The sequence below is a fragment of the Cololabis saira genome, chromosome 20 (assembly GCF_033807715.1).
Source record: "Cololabis saira isolate AMF1-May2022 chromosome 20, fColSai1.1, whole genome shotgun sequence".
Classification (NCBI taxonomy): Eukaryota; Metazoa; Chordata; class Actinopteri; order Beloniformes; family Belonidae; genus Cololabis; species Cololabis saira.
Genome location: NC_084606.1, coordinates 37410378 through 37426148, shown reverse-complemented (window position 1 = coordinate 37426148; position 15771 = coordinate 37410378). Strand labels below are relative to the sequence as shown.

Below are 15771 nucleotides of genomic sequence, written 5' to 3'. Positions count from 1 at the left end.
AGTCCTGGAGAAACTTTCAGTGGTTGTTCCTCTTAAACATGACAGGAAATGCTGCTCAATTCTGCTTTAAACTTTGCAGGTTTTTCTTCCGTTGAAGTCTTTCTGTCTGGCATCGCCTGATTTATTATTCTGCTTAAAACTGGCTCATTTTCATTTTTCTGGATATCCCCAATTCAACATTGGGAAATCATTTCCATGAGTAAATAAGAGAAATAGCGTGAGGTTCAAACAGTGTAAACACATATGTTCTTACCCTGACCTTATGAGATTTTAAGTTTTTAAGGACTTCATTAAATATGCATGGTGTAGTGTATTAGTGTATTGTAGTAGTTATGGTGTCTGTCTCACAGGCAAAATGTCCCTGGTCTGAGTCTAAACTCCTGGATCAGGACTGAAAAACTTCATCAATTAAAGCTTTTTCAGCAGACAAACTGCAACTGCTGAGTGGAAGAGCCATCCTCTTCACCATTGTATCAGTCATGCGTGTCCATTGTACCAAATATCTGGTCTCCCCGTCGGGGAATGGAACCCCGGTCTTCTGCGTGACAGGCAGAGATACTGTCCACTATACTAACGAGGACAACTGACAGGTCACTTTCACAGCTCACAGGGAATTGTACGCTGAAATCTAAAGGATTGTGTAGCAACCTTGAGATTCCTGATTTTGAGTCTTTATTAGGGATCAACGTAAAACAGACCAGTGTCTACAATAAAAGAGTGTGAATGCGTGAATAAGAAATAGATTCACCTTTTTTATATTTTTATTTTATTTATATTTCTTATTGTTTGCACTGTCTTGCACTGGAGAGGTGACGCTGCTTTCAATCTCACTGTACCCAGGTATATTGACAATAAAGTATTTTATTCTATTCTAGATTAAACCGTTTTGCAGAGCATATAATCGGGTAAACTAAATATGTAAACTATATAAGTGCAATTAATTGAAGCAGTAATTTAGTCCTAAAACATGGGGCTCGAACCCACAACCCTGAGATTAATAGTCTCATGCTCTACCGACTGCACCAAGGACATCGCGCGTTAGTTGATGTAACTCATCCAGAAATGATTAAAATCATCCACGAAATCGCGAGATCCAGCACGTGAACTGCACAAAAAAAAGCCGACTCAAGCGGGAGTTCGCAAGTAACGAGTATTTAAGAGTAAAACAAATGAGATGGTAGAAATAAAAGCTACATTCTACAAATAAACTTGCCTTGCCTAAGCTATGTCCAATTTGGGACCGTTAGACCTGTTTAGATTCTAAAGGATTTTACCATTTGAGTTTGTAACAATGGAATAAGAGGAAGAATGTCAGGATTTGACATTTTCCTGTTTATTTTGAAAGCCCATCGGTGCGTTCAAAATGCCATACTTAACAGTATATACTAAAAAGTATACTTAAGTTCAGCACACTTTTGAGTAAATATCAGTAGTGTGCATTAATTGGGACGTACTACACAGAGCCACACGGCACTTCCTGCCGTTGCCTGCCTAAGCAGCAGTAGCAGCACCGCTCCGCTCTTTCCCGTTTATCATGGCCAAGATGACATTATATATTATTATATACGATTATAATAATATTATATAATAATATTATTAGGGCCTTCGCACTTACAGTACAGTATCTGTAGGAATTTTTTTTATTTATTTTTTATTTTCGTTTTTTCTTCTGACGAAATGAGGGCCTTTTTGCCCCCCTAAACGTGCCCCAAAAGTCACCAAATTTTGCACCAAATGGCAAGAAACTTGATGTTTAATAGTTTTCATTAATGGGCGTGGCCTAATGGCTCAACAGCGCCCCCTAGAAAACTTTGTGCCTCAAGCCCCATAATACGGTTTGACGTACATGCACGAAAATCGGTACACACCTGTATCATGTCACAACTTAAAGAAAAGTCTCTTGGCGCCATGGCCGAAACGGCCATTTTGAATTAATCGTGTAATTTTGGCGCAATTTATGCCATTTCTTCGGCCGTTTCTTCGCCCGAACCGTAACGTGCACCCAGGTGTGTTATACATCAAAATGTGCGTCTCCATCCTGCGACGACGCCCATTACTTTTCTCAGTCAAAAGCGTTACCGTGGCGACGCTAGACGCCAAAAAGCACACCCACCCTTCATCTGATAGGAACTATCAAATATGGACCAACTTTCTGCAATAACTTTTGAATGGTTTGATATAGAGAGTCATGGGTGGTGATGATTCTAAATTGCCCGTAGGTGTGAGTGTGTCTGGTCGTGTGTGGATTATACTTATGACATATACGTATCTGCGCAGCACTTAGCAACCAAACACCGCTGCATTGTGGGAAGTTTCTGCTTAGCTAGTGTCCATCAATCCACACTAATACATTTCTCCAGAATGAGTATGAATAGTACATACTATTGAGTACGTACTAAAAAAAATCTCACATACTGTTTTTGCTACTCATTAGGGTGGACGTAGGGAATTTAGGACGCAGCCACGGGCTTCAAAATAAAACAGGAAAATGTCAAATCCTGACAAGATGTAAATAAAACAATCACATACATTCAAAGCATTTGGCCTTCAGTTGAAGAGTCTTTAAGAGCCATTAACAAAACAGTACTTTGGGTGGAGAGGAAAGTGCTATTTCAGTTTAAAACAAAACAAACATTATTGCACAGTAAACATTCAGCACCGTCATGCTCCTTTAAGACAAGTAAGAGCTTCAATCTGGTTGGCAGGAGTTTTGACAGTGTTTCAAGTACAAGCTGCACAATGAAAGTGGGTCCAGACCTTTCCGAAGACTCAAGGGCCAGTGTCAAGTGTTTTTAAATCCACACGGCTTCCCACACTTGAAAAAAGGAAGGACTTGACGAGACTCAGGATTTACTCGTTTAACTGGTTTATTAATCCAGTGACAAGGACGGTAAAAAAAGGGTAAAAAAAAACTGGTAGTCCGTTTGGATTTAGTCCTTTTCCCCATGTGTTTTCAGGTTTGTGAAATGTTTCTTTTAGATCGGTTCTGCCACAGAGACGACAGGAAAAGAGTCCGGTCCTCTGGTCAGCTGGGGCGAGAGAAGTCGAAGTGGGAGAAGATTCCCTGCTGCTCGGCGGTGAGGCTGCAGGGCGTGTGTGGGGGGGTCAGCTCCGGCTCCAGGCACGTGAACTCCCTGTCGAAGTTGCTCACGTCCTGCCGGTCCCGGATCACCGGGAGGAAGGGCGGCTTCACCCTCTTGGCCAGGAAGGCGTCCCAGTCCACTCCCTGTGAAGGTGGAGGGAGATCTGGCATTAGTGTTGTGTTAAAAAGGGAAAGTTTCGTTTTTTACAACCTGGACCTTATTTCTGGCATTTTCTATGGTCATATACTCACCCAGGCAAGTTTGGTGTCATTTGGAGTCCTTCGGAAGATATTAGGAGTTTTGTGCGAGCCGCTTCTCCATATAATGGTAGCGAATGGGGGCACAGCGGGACACAGACGATGCAGCGTCTAAATAACACATTAGATCTAGTGATTCATAAAATAAATGAACGAGTTTCGCGGCAATCATGTGTTATTTAGACGCTGCATCGTCTGTGTCCCGCTGTGCTCCGTTCACTACCGTTACACGGAGAAGCGGCTCGCACAAAACTCCTAATATCTTCCGAAGGACTCCAAATGACACCAAACTTTTCTGGGTGAGTATACGACTATAAAAAATGCCAGAAATAAGGTCCAGGTTGTAAAAAACGAACTTTCCCTTTAATGGCCTGAGTGTGAAAACACATGCTGATCCGCCTCAGAACCAGAGACCCGTGAAGGATCATCCTGTTGCAGCGTTCTGCTGGGAAACTTCACTTTAACCTTTGCTCCCTCCCCATCTGGGGGGTAACTTGGGTTTAGCGCTCAACATGGGACCCGTCTCCATGGAGACGCACACAGCCGGTCTAGGTAAAATCAAAAGATACTCTATACAGAAGATCACGCATTACCGTTACTGCCAATGGTATGAAATGGTATCCACTTCCTGTTTCCTAAGTGGGCGTGGTCGCCAGCCCCCGAATCTCGCACTCAGAAGACACGCCGATTTTTCCAAGTGTCCAGCAACAAAAAATCCCATGGGGCCCAGAAAGCTTTTTTCCCATAGACCGCAATAGTAAAAGAGAAGCCTCTAAAACTGTTCACAGGAACCTCCAGCTGTAATCACCGGCAATTACTAATCTTTGTATTCTATATTTTTAAGTCATGGACTTTATATCCGTCAAAAATGTTTAATAACGGCCAGAAAAGTCACAGCTGACGTCACAGCCGTGTCCGTGCATTCCACGGATGTATTCTATTAATATATTTATGTAATTATATTATATTAATACATTAATAATATATGTAATACTATACATGTAATAATATACATTAATTAATATATTATATTAATACATATTATATTAATACTCGCGTCATTGCCCGGGGCATGATGGGAGGCCCCAGAGCATCATGGGAGGTGACTCAACTGCGCATGCTCTATGGGCCCGTGTACGCGGAAGTAAACCCGGAAGTCAGGAACTCATTTCGGCGTATGCGCTGAGTGAGCAAAATGCATTGAAATGAATGGGCGGCCATTTTTGATTCCATCCAGTTATTATTATAGATCCATGGTGGTCGCCCACCCAGTACAAGATCACGGATCAGTCTAATATTTTTTTTCCCTTCCAAAAAGACTTCAATAATAACAATAACAGTATTATTAAGCAAAGAAGCAAGTTTTATTTTAGTTTTAAACTTCAGTTTATCCGATGGGAAAACGACTTTGGCAGTTCTGCAGTGACCGACGACTCTGAGCAGAGCTATGTATTATTATTATATTATATTATATTATTAGCTATGAGAGCCAAATCTGGCGAGAGTGTGTTGCTCAGACAGAGACAGGTCTCAAACAAAGTTCATTTTCTCCTAATCTGTCGGTCTGAAAATGTCCATTTTGGTGTCAGAATGTTCAGAAGGTTTGTGGCTTTTGAAAAATGGGTCCCATATTTACTTAGGTTACTATGGGGAGAAGGAATTGGTAATAATCTGTGCTCACGTTCACTTTTCCCATAGGACTCAATAGACTCAGGAGCTGCTGTTAGTCTCCTAAAGGGGAAACCCACGTGACACAGATACAGGAAACACAACCGGAGTGGGCTGTCTCGTTTATAAAACGTCTCTGGTATCATGCTAACTCAGGGGTCGGGAACCTATGGCTCGCGAGCCATACATGACTCTTCTGGTCACAGCGTTTGGCTCCCAGACAACCTCCACGGCGCAGCTCCCCCCGGTAGCCGCGTCTCCTTCTCGGTAGCGAGGCCGAGGCAATCACGGGCAATTCACGCACTCCCCTTCCCCCTTTAACGTTCTCATGGTGGCTTCAACTACGTCCGCCTTACAATAATACAATGGGCGCATAGCGTCCTTGGGCACGCGGCACATTTTAGAAAAAATATAAGACGTTTGTATGCGCGGGTCACAAAAATACAGTAATTGAAAAGATGGCAAAAAGAAAAAGATGACGAGTATCGTACATTTCAGGACGAATGGACCGAAGAATTGGCCTTTGTGGAGAGAGCAGGTTCTGCGGTGTGTCTAATTTGCAATGACAAAATTACATTGATGAAACGGTCGAATGTAAAGCGGCACTTCGACACGGTCACAGCACTTTCAAATTACATCTCAAAACTCACCTCTTCAGAACAGGTTTTAATGTTTCTTATCCTTTATCTCTTTATCTTTTTTTTTTTTTTTAATCGTGTGGTTTTTAATTTTATTGATCTCGATGTTTTATCTTTGTGTGTGAAGCGTCTTTGATTTTTTAAAAGCGCTCTATAAATAAAATGTATTATGGGCATGCCAAGTAGTGGCATGACCATATTGCAATCGTCCAGAATGGCCCAAAAGGCAATGTTGCTAGCATTTTGCTAACAAGCTAAAGTCGCAAAAGTCCCACTGCGCACCAGCAGGTGTACAGCATGACCCCGCTCGGATATGTAAAAGAAAAATCCCCCAAAAGCAAAACACGGCCCGAAAAACCTGAAAAATGAAGGCGATAGATAAAACCCACAATGCCACGTTTTAGTGGCCTGACGGCAAAAGTCTTGCTTCCTCCGCCATGAAAGACAAGTCTTTCCATCCACCATTGACAGGTGAATGCAGAGGGAGGTATTTGAGAGGACAGAAAGCAGATGTATGAAAATGAAATGATGAAATGACACCCGTGTATTATCCACTTCAGGTTGAAGGGGTAAAGATGGGCTGGTGAGACTCATGGAGAGCTTGCCCAGCGGTCAACATCAGCCCATGAGCAGCCGTCCCCTTTCAGACAGTGTTTAGCTCTAATGACCTGGAAGAACGCGTGTCGTTTGATCTCCGCGGCGTCATCCTCTCCAGCTCCCAGCCGCAGGTCAGGGTTTTTCTGCAGCAGCTGAAACAGAGTAGGAGCACCGATCACACATAACCTGCACCGCTGAAATGCAGCGTGTACAAGAAGAAACTTCTCAGTAGGGTGTCATGTAGGTTGTCATGACCACGAGTTTCAACCACCAGAGAGAATCAAGATCCCTCTGATGGAGCACCGACCTTCCTGATGAGGCACGCGGACTCGGGAGAGAGGAAGCGAGGGTAGCGCACGTCGTCGTTGACGATGCTGTCGAACATTTCCTCCTCATCGTCACCCGGGAAGGGGGCCTGAAGACAGCAGACAGTTACCGTCAAAGAACACAAGCAACCTTTCTGCACACATGAAATCTTATTCTTTGAGGTATGTAGCACCCTATAATGTAATAATTTCACCCTATAATGTAATAATTTCCTATAATGTAATAATTTCCTGAAAATATAATAATGCCTGAAAATGTAATAAAATTTGCACTTAATTAAATCGAAAATGTAATAAAACCCAATAATGTAATAACTTCACCAATAAAGTAATACAATTTCTTGACGGATATTGTAATGACATTTTTACCAATAATATAATACCTTATTACATTATTGGGAATTTATTACATGGTACTCAAAGTCTGCAATTTAACCCAATAATCATTCAGGTGTTTCAAATCCAGCGTATATAACATTCTTAGATACTTAAAACACAAAATGTACAACTCTGGACTGAAAATGAACATATATATTACATTAATTGTCAAATATTACATTATCAGTTTTGGAGAAAAAAAAAAAGACCCACCTGAAAATGTAATAAATTCCGAATAATGTAATAAGGTATTACATTATCGGCAAAAATGTTATTACAATGTCAGGATATTTTATTACATTATTGGATTTTATTACATTTTCAGGAAATTATTACATTATAGGGTGCTACAACGTACATCGTCATAAATATTTAATATAGAACCCAGTGTGAGAGCACCAACAAATGTAGAGAAGGGGTCCCAAACTTCTGCGTCAATGGGGTTGAGAACAGGCTTCATACCCACCTCCCCCACCCGCATCTCGTAGACGAGGACGCCCAGTCCCCACCAGTCCACGCAGCGCGTGTAGTTGTTGTCCGTTAGCACCTCTGGAGCCAGGAACTCAGGGGTCCCACAAAACGTGGAGGTGCGGTCCCCAGGACCCATCCCTACACAAGGTTGAACCCTGCACGTTACTACAGGCAGAATACACAAGGAAACAATGTTCTGATAACAAATGGAGACCTCCTTACCTTCTTTGCACAAGCCAAAATCTGCTATTCTGACAAATCCATCGGTGTCCATCAGCAGATTATCCAGCTTCAGATCGCTGAGGGAAACATGGAGAACACATGAGGCCGGGAACCGGTATGGGACAGTGACCGGAGCTTCACGAGGACTCACCGGTAAACTATTCTGTTCTGGTGGAGAAACTCCAGACCCAGCAGCACGCACGCCGAATAAAATCTTAGAAAAAGAGAAGAAGTTGTGGGGATTTGTTGAAGGGAGGTGTAAGGTGATGGTGTAAAGCCGGGCATACACTGTGGGATTGTCGGCTCGTTTTGAACCGATTTTCCAGTCGTGCGACAATGTTTTGGTTCGGGCCGAATTTGGACCCAATCGTTGGTCGTGCCTCGTGCAGTAAACGTGGGGTAACGACGAGAGATTAACGCCTCACGATGAGAGATTAACACCTCACGATGAGAGAGTAACACCTCAGGACGAGAGAGTAACACCTCACGACGAGAGAGTAACGCCTCACGACGAGAGAGTAACGCCTCACGACGAGAGAGTAACGCCTCACGACGAGAGAGTAACGCCTCACGACGAGAGAGTAACGCCTCACGACGAGAGAGTAACGCCTCAGGACGAGAGAGTAACGCCTCACGACGAGAGATCAACGCCTCACGACGAGAGATCAACGCCTCACGACGAGAGATTAACGCCTCACGACGAGAGAGTAACGCCTCACGACGAGAGATTAACGCCTCACGACGAGAGATTAACGCCTCACGACGAGAGATTAACGCCTCACGACGAGAGATTAACGCCTCACGACGAGAGATTAACGCCTCACGACGAGAGAGTAACGCCTCACGACGAGAGAGTAACGCCTCACGACGAGAGATTAACGCCTCACGACGAGAGATTAACGCCTCACGACGAGAGAGTAACGCCTCACGACGAGAGAGTAACGCCTCACGACGAGAGAGTAACGCCTCACGACGAGAGAGTAACACCTCACGACGAGAGAGTAACGCCTCACGACGAGAGAGTAACGCCTCACGACGAGAGAGTAACGCCTCACGACGAGAGAGTAACGCCTCACGACGAGAGATTAAGACCTCACGACGAGAGATTAACACCTCACGACGAGAGATTAACACCTCACGACGAGAGATTAACGCCTCACGACGAGACAGTAACACCTCACGACGAGACAGTAACACCTCACGACGAGAGATTAACACCTCACGACGAGAGATTAACACCTCACGACGAGAGATTAACACCTCACGACGAGAGAGTAACGCCTCACGACGAGAGAGTAACGCCTCACGACGAGAGAGTAACGCCTCACGACGAGAGAGTAACGCCTCACGACGAGAGAGTAACGCCTCACGACGAGAGAGTAACGCCTCACGACGAGAGAGTAACGCCTCACGACGAGAGAGTAACGCCTCACGACGAGAGAGTAACGCCTCACGACGAGAGATTAAGACCTCACGACGAGAGATTAAGACCTCACGACGAGAGAGTAACACCTCACTACGAGAGAGTAACACCTCACTACGAGAGAGTAACACCTCACGACGAGAGATTAACACCTCACGACGAGAGAGTAACACCTCACGACGAGAGAGTAACACCTCACGACGAGAGAGTAACACCTCACGACGAGAGATTAACACCTCACGACGAGAGATTAACACCACACGATCAGAGAGTAACGCCTCACGACGAGAGAGTAACGCCTCACGACGAGAGATTAACACCTCACGACGAGAGATTAACACCTCACGACGAGAGATTAACACCACACGACGAGAGAGTAACGCCTCACGACGAGAGAGTAACGCCTCACGACGAGAGAGTAACGCCTCACGACGAGAGAGTAACGCCTCACGACGAGAGAGTAACGCCTCACGACGAGAGAGTAACGCCTCACGACGAGAGAGTAACGCCTCACGACGAGAGAGTAACGCCTCACGACGAGAGAGTAACGCCTCACGACGAGAGATTAAGACCTCACGACGAGAGATTAAGACCTCACGACGAGAGAGTAACACCTCACTACGAGAGAGTAACACCTCACTACGAGAGAGTAACACCTCACGATGAGAGATTAACACCTCACGACGAGAGAGTAACACCTCACGACGAGAGAGTAACACCTCACGACGAGAGAGTAACACCTCACGACGAGAGATTAACACCTCACGACGAGAGATTAACACCACACGATCAGAGAGTAACGCCTCACGACGAGAGAGTAACACCTCACGACGAGAGATTAACACCTCACAACGAGAGAGTAACACCTCACGACGAGAGATTAACACCTCACGACGAGAGATTGACGCCTCACGACGAGAGAGTAACGCCTCACGACGAGAGATTAACACCTCACGACCAGAGATTAACACCTCACGACGAGAGATTAACACCACACGATGAGAGAGTAACGCCTCACGACGAGAGAGTAACACCTCACGACGAGAGAGTAACGCCTCACGACGAGCTCCCCATCACATCTTGTGCTCGCAAGAAAATCAAACGTGTTTGAAATCCTGGTCATGCTATGACCCGATTTGCCTCATCCTTTTCGCAGAGAGCATGCGCAATCTCTGATGTCACGTCAGAAACTATTATTTGTAGTTTAAAGTGTTGCAAATTCACATTACAAATCATGTTTTAATAGCAGAAAAAAGACTGCATTTCCCACGTCTGCCCAGACAATTCCTTGTCCAATCACGACGTTGTCTAATCTTTTTTCATTTATCGCCACACAGAATGGCACAAATTGCTAAAGGCTGATTTATGGTTCCGCGTTACACCAACGCAGAGCCTACGGCGTAGGGGACGCGGCGACCCGCACCGTACGGTTACGCCGTCGATTTAACGCGGAACCATAATTCAGGTTTAAGGCAGCGCGTTTGTTTTTACTGAGCATCTTCGGTGTCTCCCACTTCCAGGTTCCTCCTCTTCCACTTCTTTTTGACGTTGCAGTTCCAGTAACAGAAGTCCGACGTGAGGATTATGATCGTATAGTGTGAGCAGACGTGAGGATTATGATCGTATAGTGTGAGCAGAAGGAGCATCAGAGCATCGGGTCGTACAGTGTGAGAACATAAATCGTGGGCTGTGAACTTTTGAACTCAGTGATCTAGTCATGCAGTTTGAGATGGGGCTGAATCAAACCATTTGAAATATCACACAGTGTATGCCCAGCTTTAGGGGGAGGTTGGTTCTCACTGAGTTTGCTTTTCAGTGAAGATGCCGGTGTGGATGTGCTTCATGAGGTCTCCTCCGGGCGAGTAGGCCATCACGAAGCAGACGTGGTCCTGGGTCTGGAAGCAGCCGTGCAGGTTCACCAGGAAAGGATGTTGCGAGGCGTTGATCACTTCAAATATCCTTTTCTCGCACATGAGGCTGAACACAAGGCACGTTTATTTGAAGATCACAACAATAAAGGGGATTCAAAGTGCTTTACAAAGACAAATAAACAAATAAAAGTATGATTTAAAATCACTACACCCAGATTTCTGGACTGGTTGGTGGTTTTTAGGTGTATAGATTGAAGCTCTGTGGGGACCTGTAATTGTTTCTCTTTGGTGCCAAAGACAATTACCTCACCTTTGTTTTTGTTTAACTGGAGAAAGTTATGGCATATGCAGTCATTAATCTCCTCAACGGATTTACCAAGAGCCTGTACAAGCCTTGTCCTTCTGGTGACATTGTTATATATACCTGCATGTCATCTGCATAGGTAGTTTATTTTGTTGTTCTTTATAACCTTTGCCAGTGGGAGCATGTAGATCTTAAACAGAAGAAGTCCCAGCTTGTTTTTAAGACATTCAAGGCCTGTTTAAAATAGGTATTAGATGCCATAATAGGTCCCCTTTAACATTTTAGCATTGAAGCTACGGACGAGCTCATTGGCTGAACCCCCGGACAGCTCACTACTGTTTTCAGTTATACACCGTTTTGAGATCACTGCTGTTTTTGAAATACTCAGACCCTCAGAGATCACTAGGTCTAGTCCAGCGGTCGGCAACCCAAAATGTTGAAAGAGCCATATTGGACCAAAAACACAAAAAACAAATATGTCTGGAGCCGCAAAAAATGAAAAGTCTTGTATAAGCCTTAGAATGAAGACAACACATGCTGCATGTTTCTATATTAGTTAGAACTGGGGGAAGATTTTTCTTTTCATTATGCACTTCAAGAAAAAAGTCCAAATGTCGAGAAAAAAAGTCAAATTTTTGAGAAAAAAGTCTAAATGTCGAGAAAAGGTTAAAATGTCGAAAAAAGGTTAAAATGTCGAGAAAAAGTTAAAATGTCAAGAAAAAGGTCAAAATGTCGAGATTAATATTGAAGTACAATCTCGAGAAAAAAGTCAAAATGTCGAAATGTCGAGATTAATGTTGAAGTACAATCTCGAGAAAAAAGTCGAAATTTCGAGAAAAGCGCCGAAATTTCGAGAAAAGCGCAAAAATTTTGAGAAAAACCAAAATTTCGAGAAAAGCCAAAATTTCGAGAAAAGGTCTAAATGTCGAGATTAATGTTGAAGTACAATCTCGAGAAAAAAGACAAAATTTTGAGAAAAAAGCCAAAATTTCGAGAAAAAAAGTCGAAATGTTGAGATTAAAAGGAAAGGAAAAGATAAAGGAAAAAAGAAGAAAGAAAAAAATGAGAGGAAAAAAAAGAGAAAAAAAAGGAAAAAAAAAGGTCAAACATATTTGAAAAAGCTCCAAGGAGCCACTAGGGCGGCGCTAAAGAGCAGCTCTAGAGCCGCGGGTTGCCAACCCCTGGTCTAGAGTGATTTCCCCATATTGTGGATCTGTTACATGGCGAGTCAGCCCAGAGCAGTCTGTGGCACTCAAGCTATGTTTACTTTATTTAAAGATCTTTTAGAGTGCAACTCTCTGTGATTTGATTGGGGCCACATGTCTCCTTCTGTCACCTAGAAGTACAGAAATCAAAACAGTTGATTTAATGAAAATCACTTCCAACACGTAGAACAAAGCTAAAAACACAGAAGAGATGAACGTAACCTGGTGTAGTAATCATTCACCTGTCAACTTCATCTCGTGTCACAACGTTGCCCTTCTTCAGGGCTTTGATGGCGTACAGTTTCCCTGACTTGTTGTACTCTGCCAGCAGCACCTGGGACAGCAGACGGAGAGAAACACTTCACAGGATGCTGTTTTCAACCCCAGCAGCCTCTTAGGGCCCCGAGCCATTTGTTTTCAAGGTTGAAATGCTGCTTCACGCATTTTTACAAGTAAACTGGATAATTACTACTAATACATCTTATACTTTTAACAATATTTCTGTGTCTCTCCTCTCTATCCTCTCTTTTACATGTGGAACATGTGAACAGGCCCAGAATATGGCCGAGGAAGAGGACCACTAAAGCATTCCCTCCCTCTCAGTGGGATTACTGATGAATAAAATGTACGATCCAGAAAACATCAGTCAGATTAAATGTGCAGACAGGTGGTGAGATGAACAGGTGGTGTAATCCTGGACACGTTAGTGTGGAGAAGCATCTCTGCAGCCCTAATACTGAACTGGTAGGCGTGATCTTCTTCACACTCCCCCCTCTGCTACCGCTCCAACTTTTCTGGTATTTGCTGACTTTTATTGTGTTTTATGGATTTCTTCTCAATAAAGCAACATGACTCAGTTAAATCCTGATGTACGATCACGTTTCTCAGGTACCTTCCCAAAGTGACCTCTTCCAAGGACTGAAATGAACTGGAAGTCCTCCAGCTGAAACCGTTGGTCCGTCCTGCAAGGAAGTAGAAATGTTAGCGGTTTCCCTCATCGGCCAGGATTCGATCAGGATTTGTCGTTTAAACCATATGTTAATCAGGTTTGTAAAATAGCATTTTTCCATCTCCGTAATATTGCAAAGATTAGGAAAATCCTCTCGCAGAGTGATGCAGAAAAACTAGTTCATGCGTTTGTATCTTCTATACTAGTTTACTGTAATGTGTTGTTAGCAGGATGTCCAAGTAATTTGCTGAATAGGCTCCAGCTGATCCAAAATGCAGCAGCACGAGTGCTGACAGGAATCAGCAGGAGAGACCACGTCTCTCCAGTGTTAGCGTCGCTCCTTTGGCTACCCGTAAAATTCAGAATCCAATTTAAAATTTTATTACTTGCGTATAAAGCCCAAAACGACCTAGCTCCGCAGTATTTGCAAGACCTGATAGTGCCTTATGTTCCTGGCAGAGCTCTCCGTTCTCGGAGTGCAGGTTTACTCGTAGTTCCTAGAGTATCTAAATGTAGATTTGGAGGGCGAGCGTTCTGCTATCAGGCACCACTACTATGGAACCAACTTCCAACCTGGGTTAAGGAGGCTGACACCACCTCCACCTTTAAAACTAAACTTAAAACCTTTCTGTTTAATAAAGCCTATAGTTAGTATTTAGTAAACCTCTAGCTGGCGGTAGTAAACCTCTAGCTGGCGGTAGTAAACCTCTAGCTGGCGGTAGTAAACCTCTAGCTGGCGGTAGTAAACCTCTAGCTGGCGGTAGTAAACCTCTAGCTCAGTGTTTCTCAATCCTAGTCCTCATGGGCCCCTGTACTGCATGTTTTAGATGCTACCCTGCTTCAGCACACCGTGATAAAAGTACCCGTGTCATCAACAGAACTGTGCAGACCTTGGTGACAAGCTAATGAGGACCTTTAATTAGAATCAGGTGTGTTGGTGCAGGGAAACATCTACATCAACATCTGGAGCGGGCCTAACCGTCACTATAAATGGACAAAACACCAAACGGAGTGGTGTTTCACAAGGACTCACCGTGGAGACGGCTGGACTGAGGGATGTCTTTGGGGCTTGGGAGTGCTGCTCTCAGATGTAGACTTCATTTTTCAGAGAGATAAACAACACAGATGAAGGTAAACATCAACTCAATGACTCATCCTCATCTACACCTCCACTCGTCCCTTTGACGGCCTCATTTACCGGTGAGAAGTCCTTTCTTGCAGCGTATGGAGATCTGCCAGGTGGTTCTTCAGAGAAGTTCAGGACAACAGGCTCACTGGGGAAGAACAACACTACCGTCAAAACCAACACACCTCCCATCCTGCACGTTATCAAATACATTTGAGATCATTTCTTATTTTAAAAGACACTACATGATAAAATGTGAAGCTTTGAGTTCAGCTAAACATGGATTTGGAAGAACGCGTCTGCACGAAGCTCCGTTCTCCGTCAGCACATCCAGCAAACGCTCGTCAGAGGGGGGAAGCGCTGGCCTGGGTGTGGGCCCTGTATGTCATGCCATTCAAAAGTTATGGCAGAAAGTAAGAACTATCAAATATGGACCAATCAGATGAAGGGGGGACGCGCCTTTTGGGGTCCATCGTCGCCACGGTAACGCTTTTGTCTGAGCAGTAATGCCCATCGTCGCAGGATCGAGATGTATAACACACCTGGGTGCACGTTACGGTTCGGGCCGTATTAACGGCCGAAGAAATGGCATAAAATGCGCCAAAATTACACATTTATTAATTCAAAATGTCCGACTTCCTGTTGGGTTTCGGCCATGTCGCCAAGAGACTTTTCTTTAAGTTGCGCCATGATACAGGTGTGTACCGATTTTCGTGCATGTACGTCAAACCGTCTTGTGGGGCTTGAGGCACAAAGTTTTCTAGGGGGCGCTGTTGAGCCATTAGACCACGCCCATTAATGCAAACCATTTAATATCAAATTTTTCGCCAGGCCTGGCTTGCGTGCAAAATTTGGTGACTTTTTGGGCACATTTAGTGGGGAAAAAAAAGGCCCTCCTTTTGTCGGAAAAAAAACGAGTACATTTCCTACAGATTAGTGTTGTCCCGATCGATCGGCCGTCCGATCACAGCATTTTCAAAACATCGGTATCAGCCAAAAAAGTATCGGGACATACCTGGTTATTAATGTTTTTAATATATATTAAATAGTTTTATATATTGTTGCATTTAAGTCACTTCCGGCCGGAAGTGACGAAGTAAGCGAAACTAACATGGTTTACATGTTTGAATTTTGAAATTTTTTATCTGTTCATGTTCATTAAACTGTTGCTATTCATTTCATGCCATTCAGAATGTTGCACTAAGGTTAAGCCAAAAAGTATTTTGTGTTTGTGAGTTTGACTGGATGTCATT

The 15771-nt window shown here is 43.9% G+C and overlaps 1 protein-coding gene across 1 annotated transcript in view; it reads right to left on the bottom strand.

Moving 5' to 3' along the window:
- Nucleotides 1–2491: 2491 nt before the first annotated feature.
- pkn3 (protein kinase N3) overlaps nucleotides 2492–15771 on the bottom strand; it is a 50192-nt gene continuing 36912 nt past the window's right edge. The window contains exons 15-25 of the mRNA XM_061710228.1: nucleotides 14591–14666; nucleotides 14426–14487; nucleotides 13336–13405; nucleotides 12686–12777; nucleotides 10864–11040; nucleotides 7792–7854; nucleotides 7641–7717; nucleotides 7414–7556; nucleotides 6551–6658; nucleotides 6315–6395; nucleotides 2492–3226 (exon numbers count right to left, since the gene is read on the bottom strand). Of these exons, the coding sequence (XP_061566212.1) occupies nucleotides 3026–3226; nucleotides 6315–6395; nucleotides 6551–6658; nucleotides 7414–7556; nucleotides 7641–7717; nucleotides 7792–7854; nucleotides 10864–11040; nucleotides 12686–12777; nucleotides 13336–13405; nucleotides 14426–14487; nucleotides 14591–14666 (1150 nt within the window). The 3' untranslated portion in view covers nucleotides 2492–3025. The remainder of the gene's footprint in view (nucleotides 3227–6314; nucleotides 6396–6550; nucleotides 6659–7413; nucleotides 7557–7640; nucleotides 7718–7791; nucleotides 7855–10863; nucleotides 11041–12685; nucleotides 12778–13335; nucleotides 13406–14425; nucleotides 14488–14590; nucleotides 14667–15771) is intronic.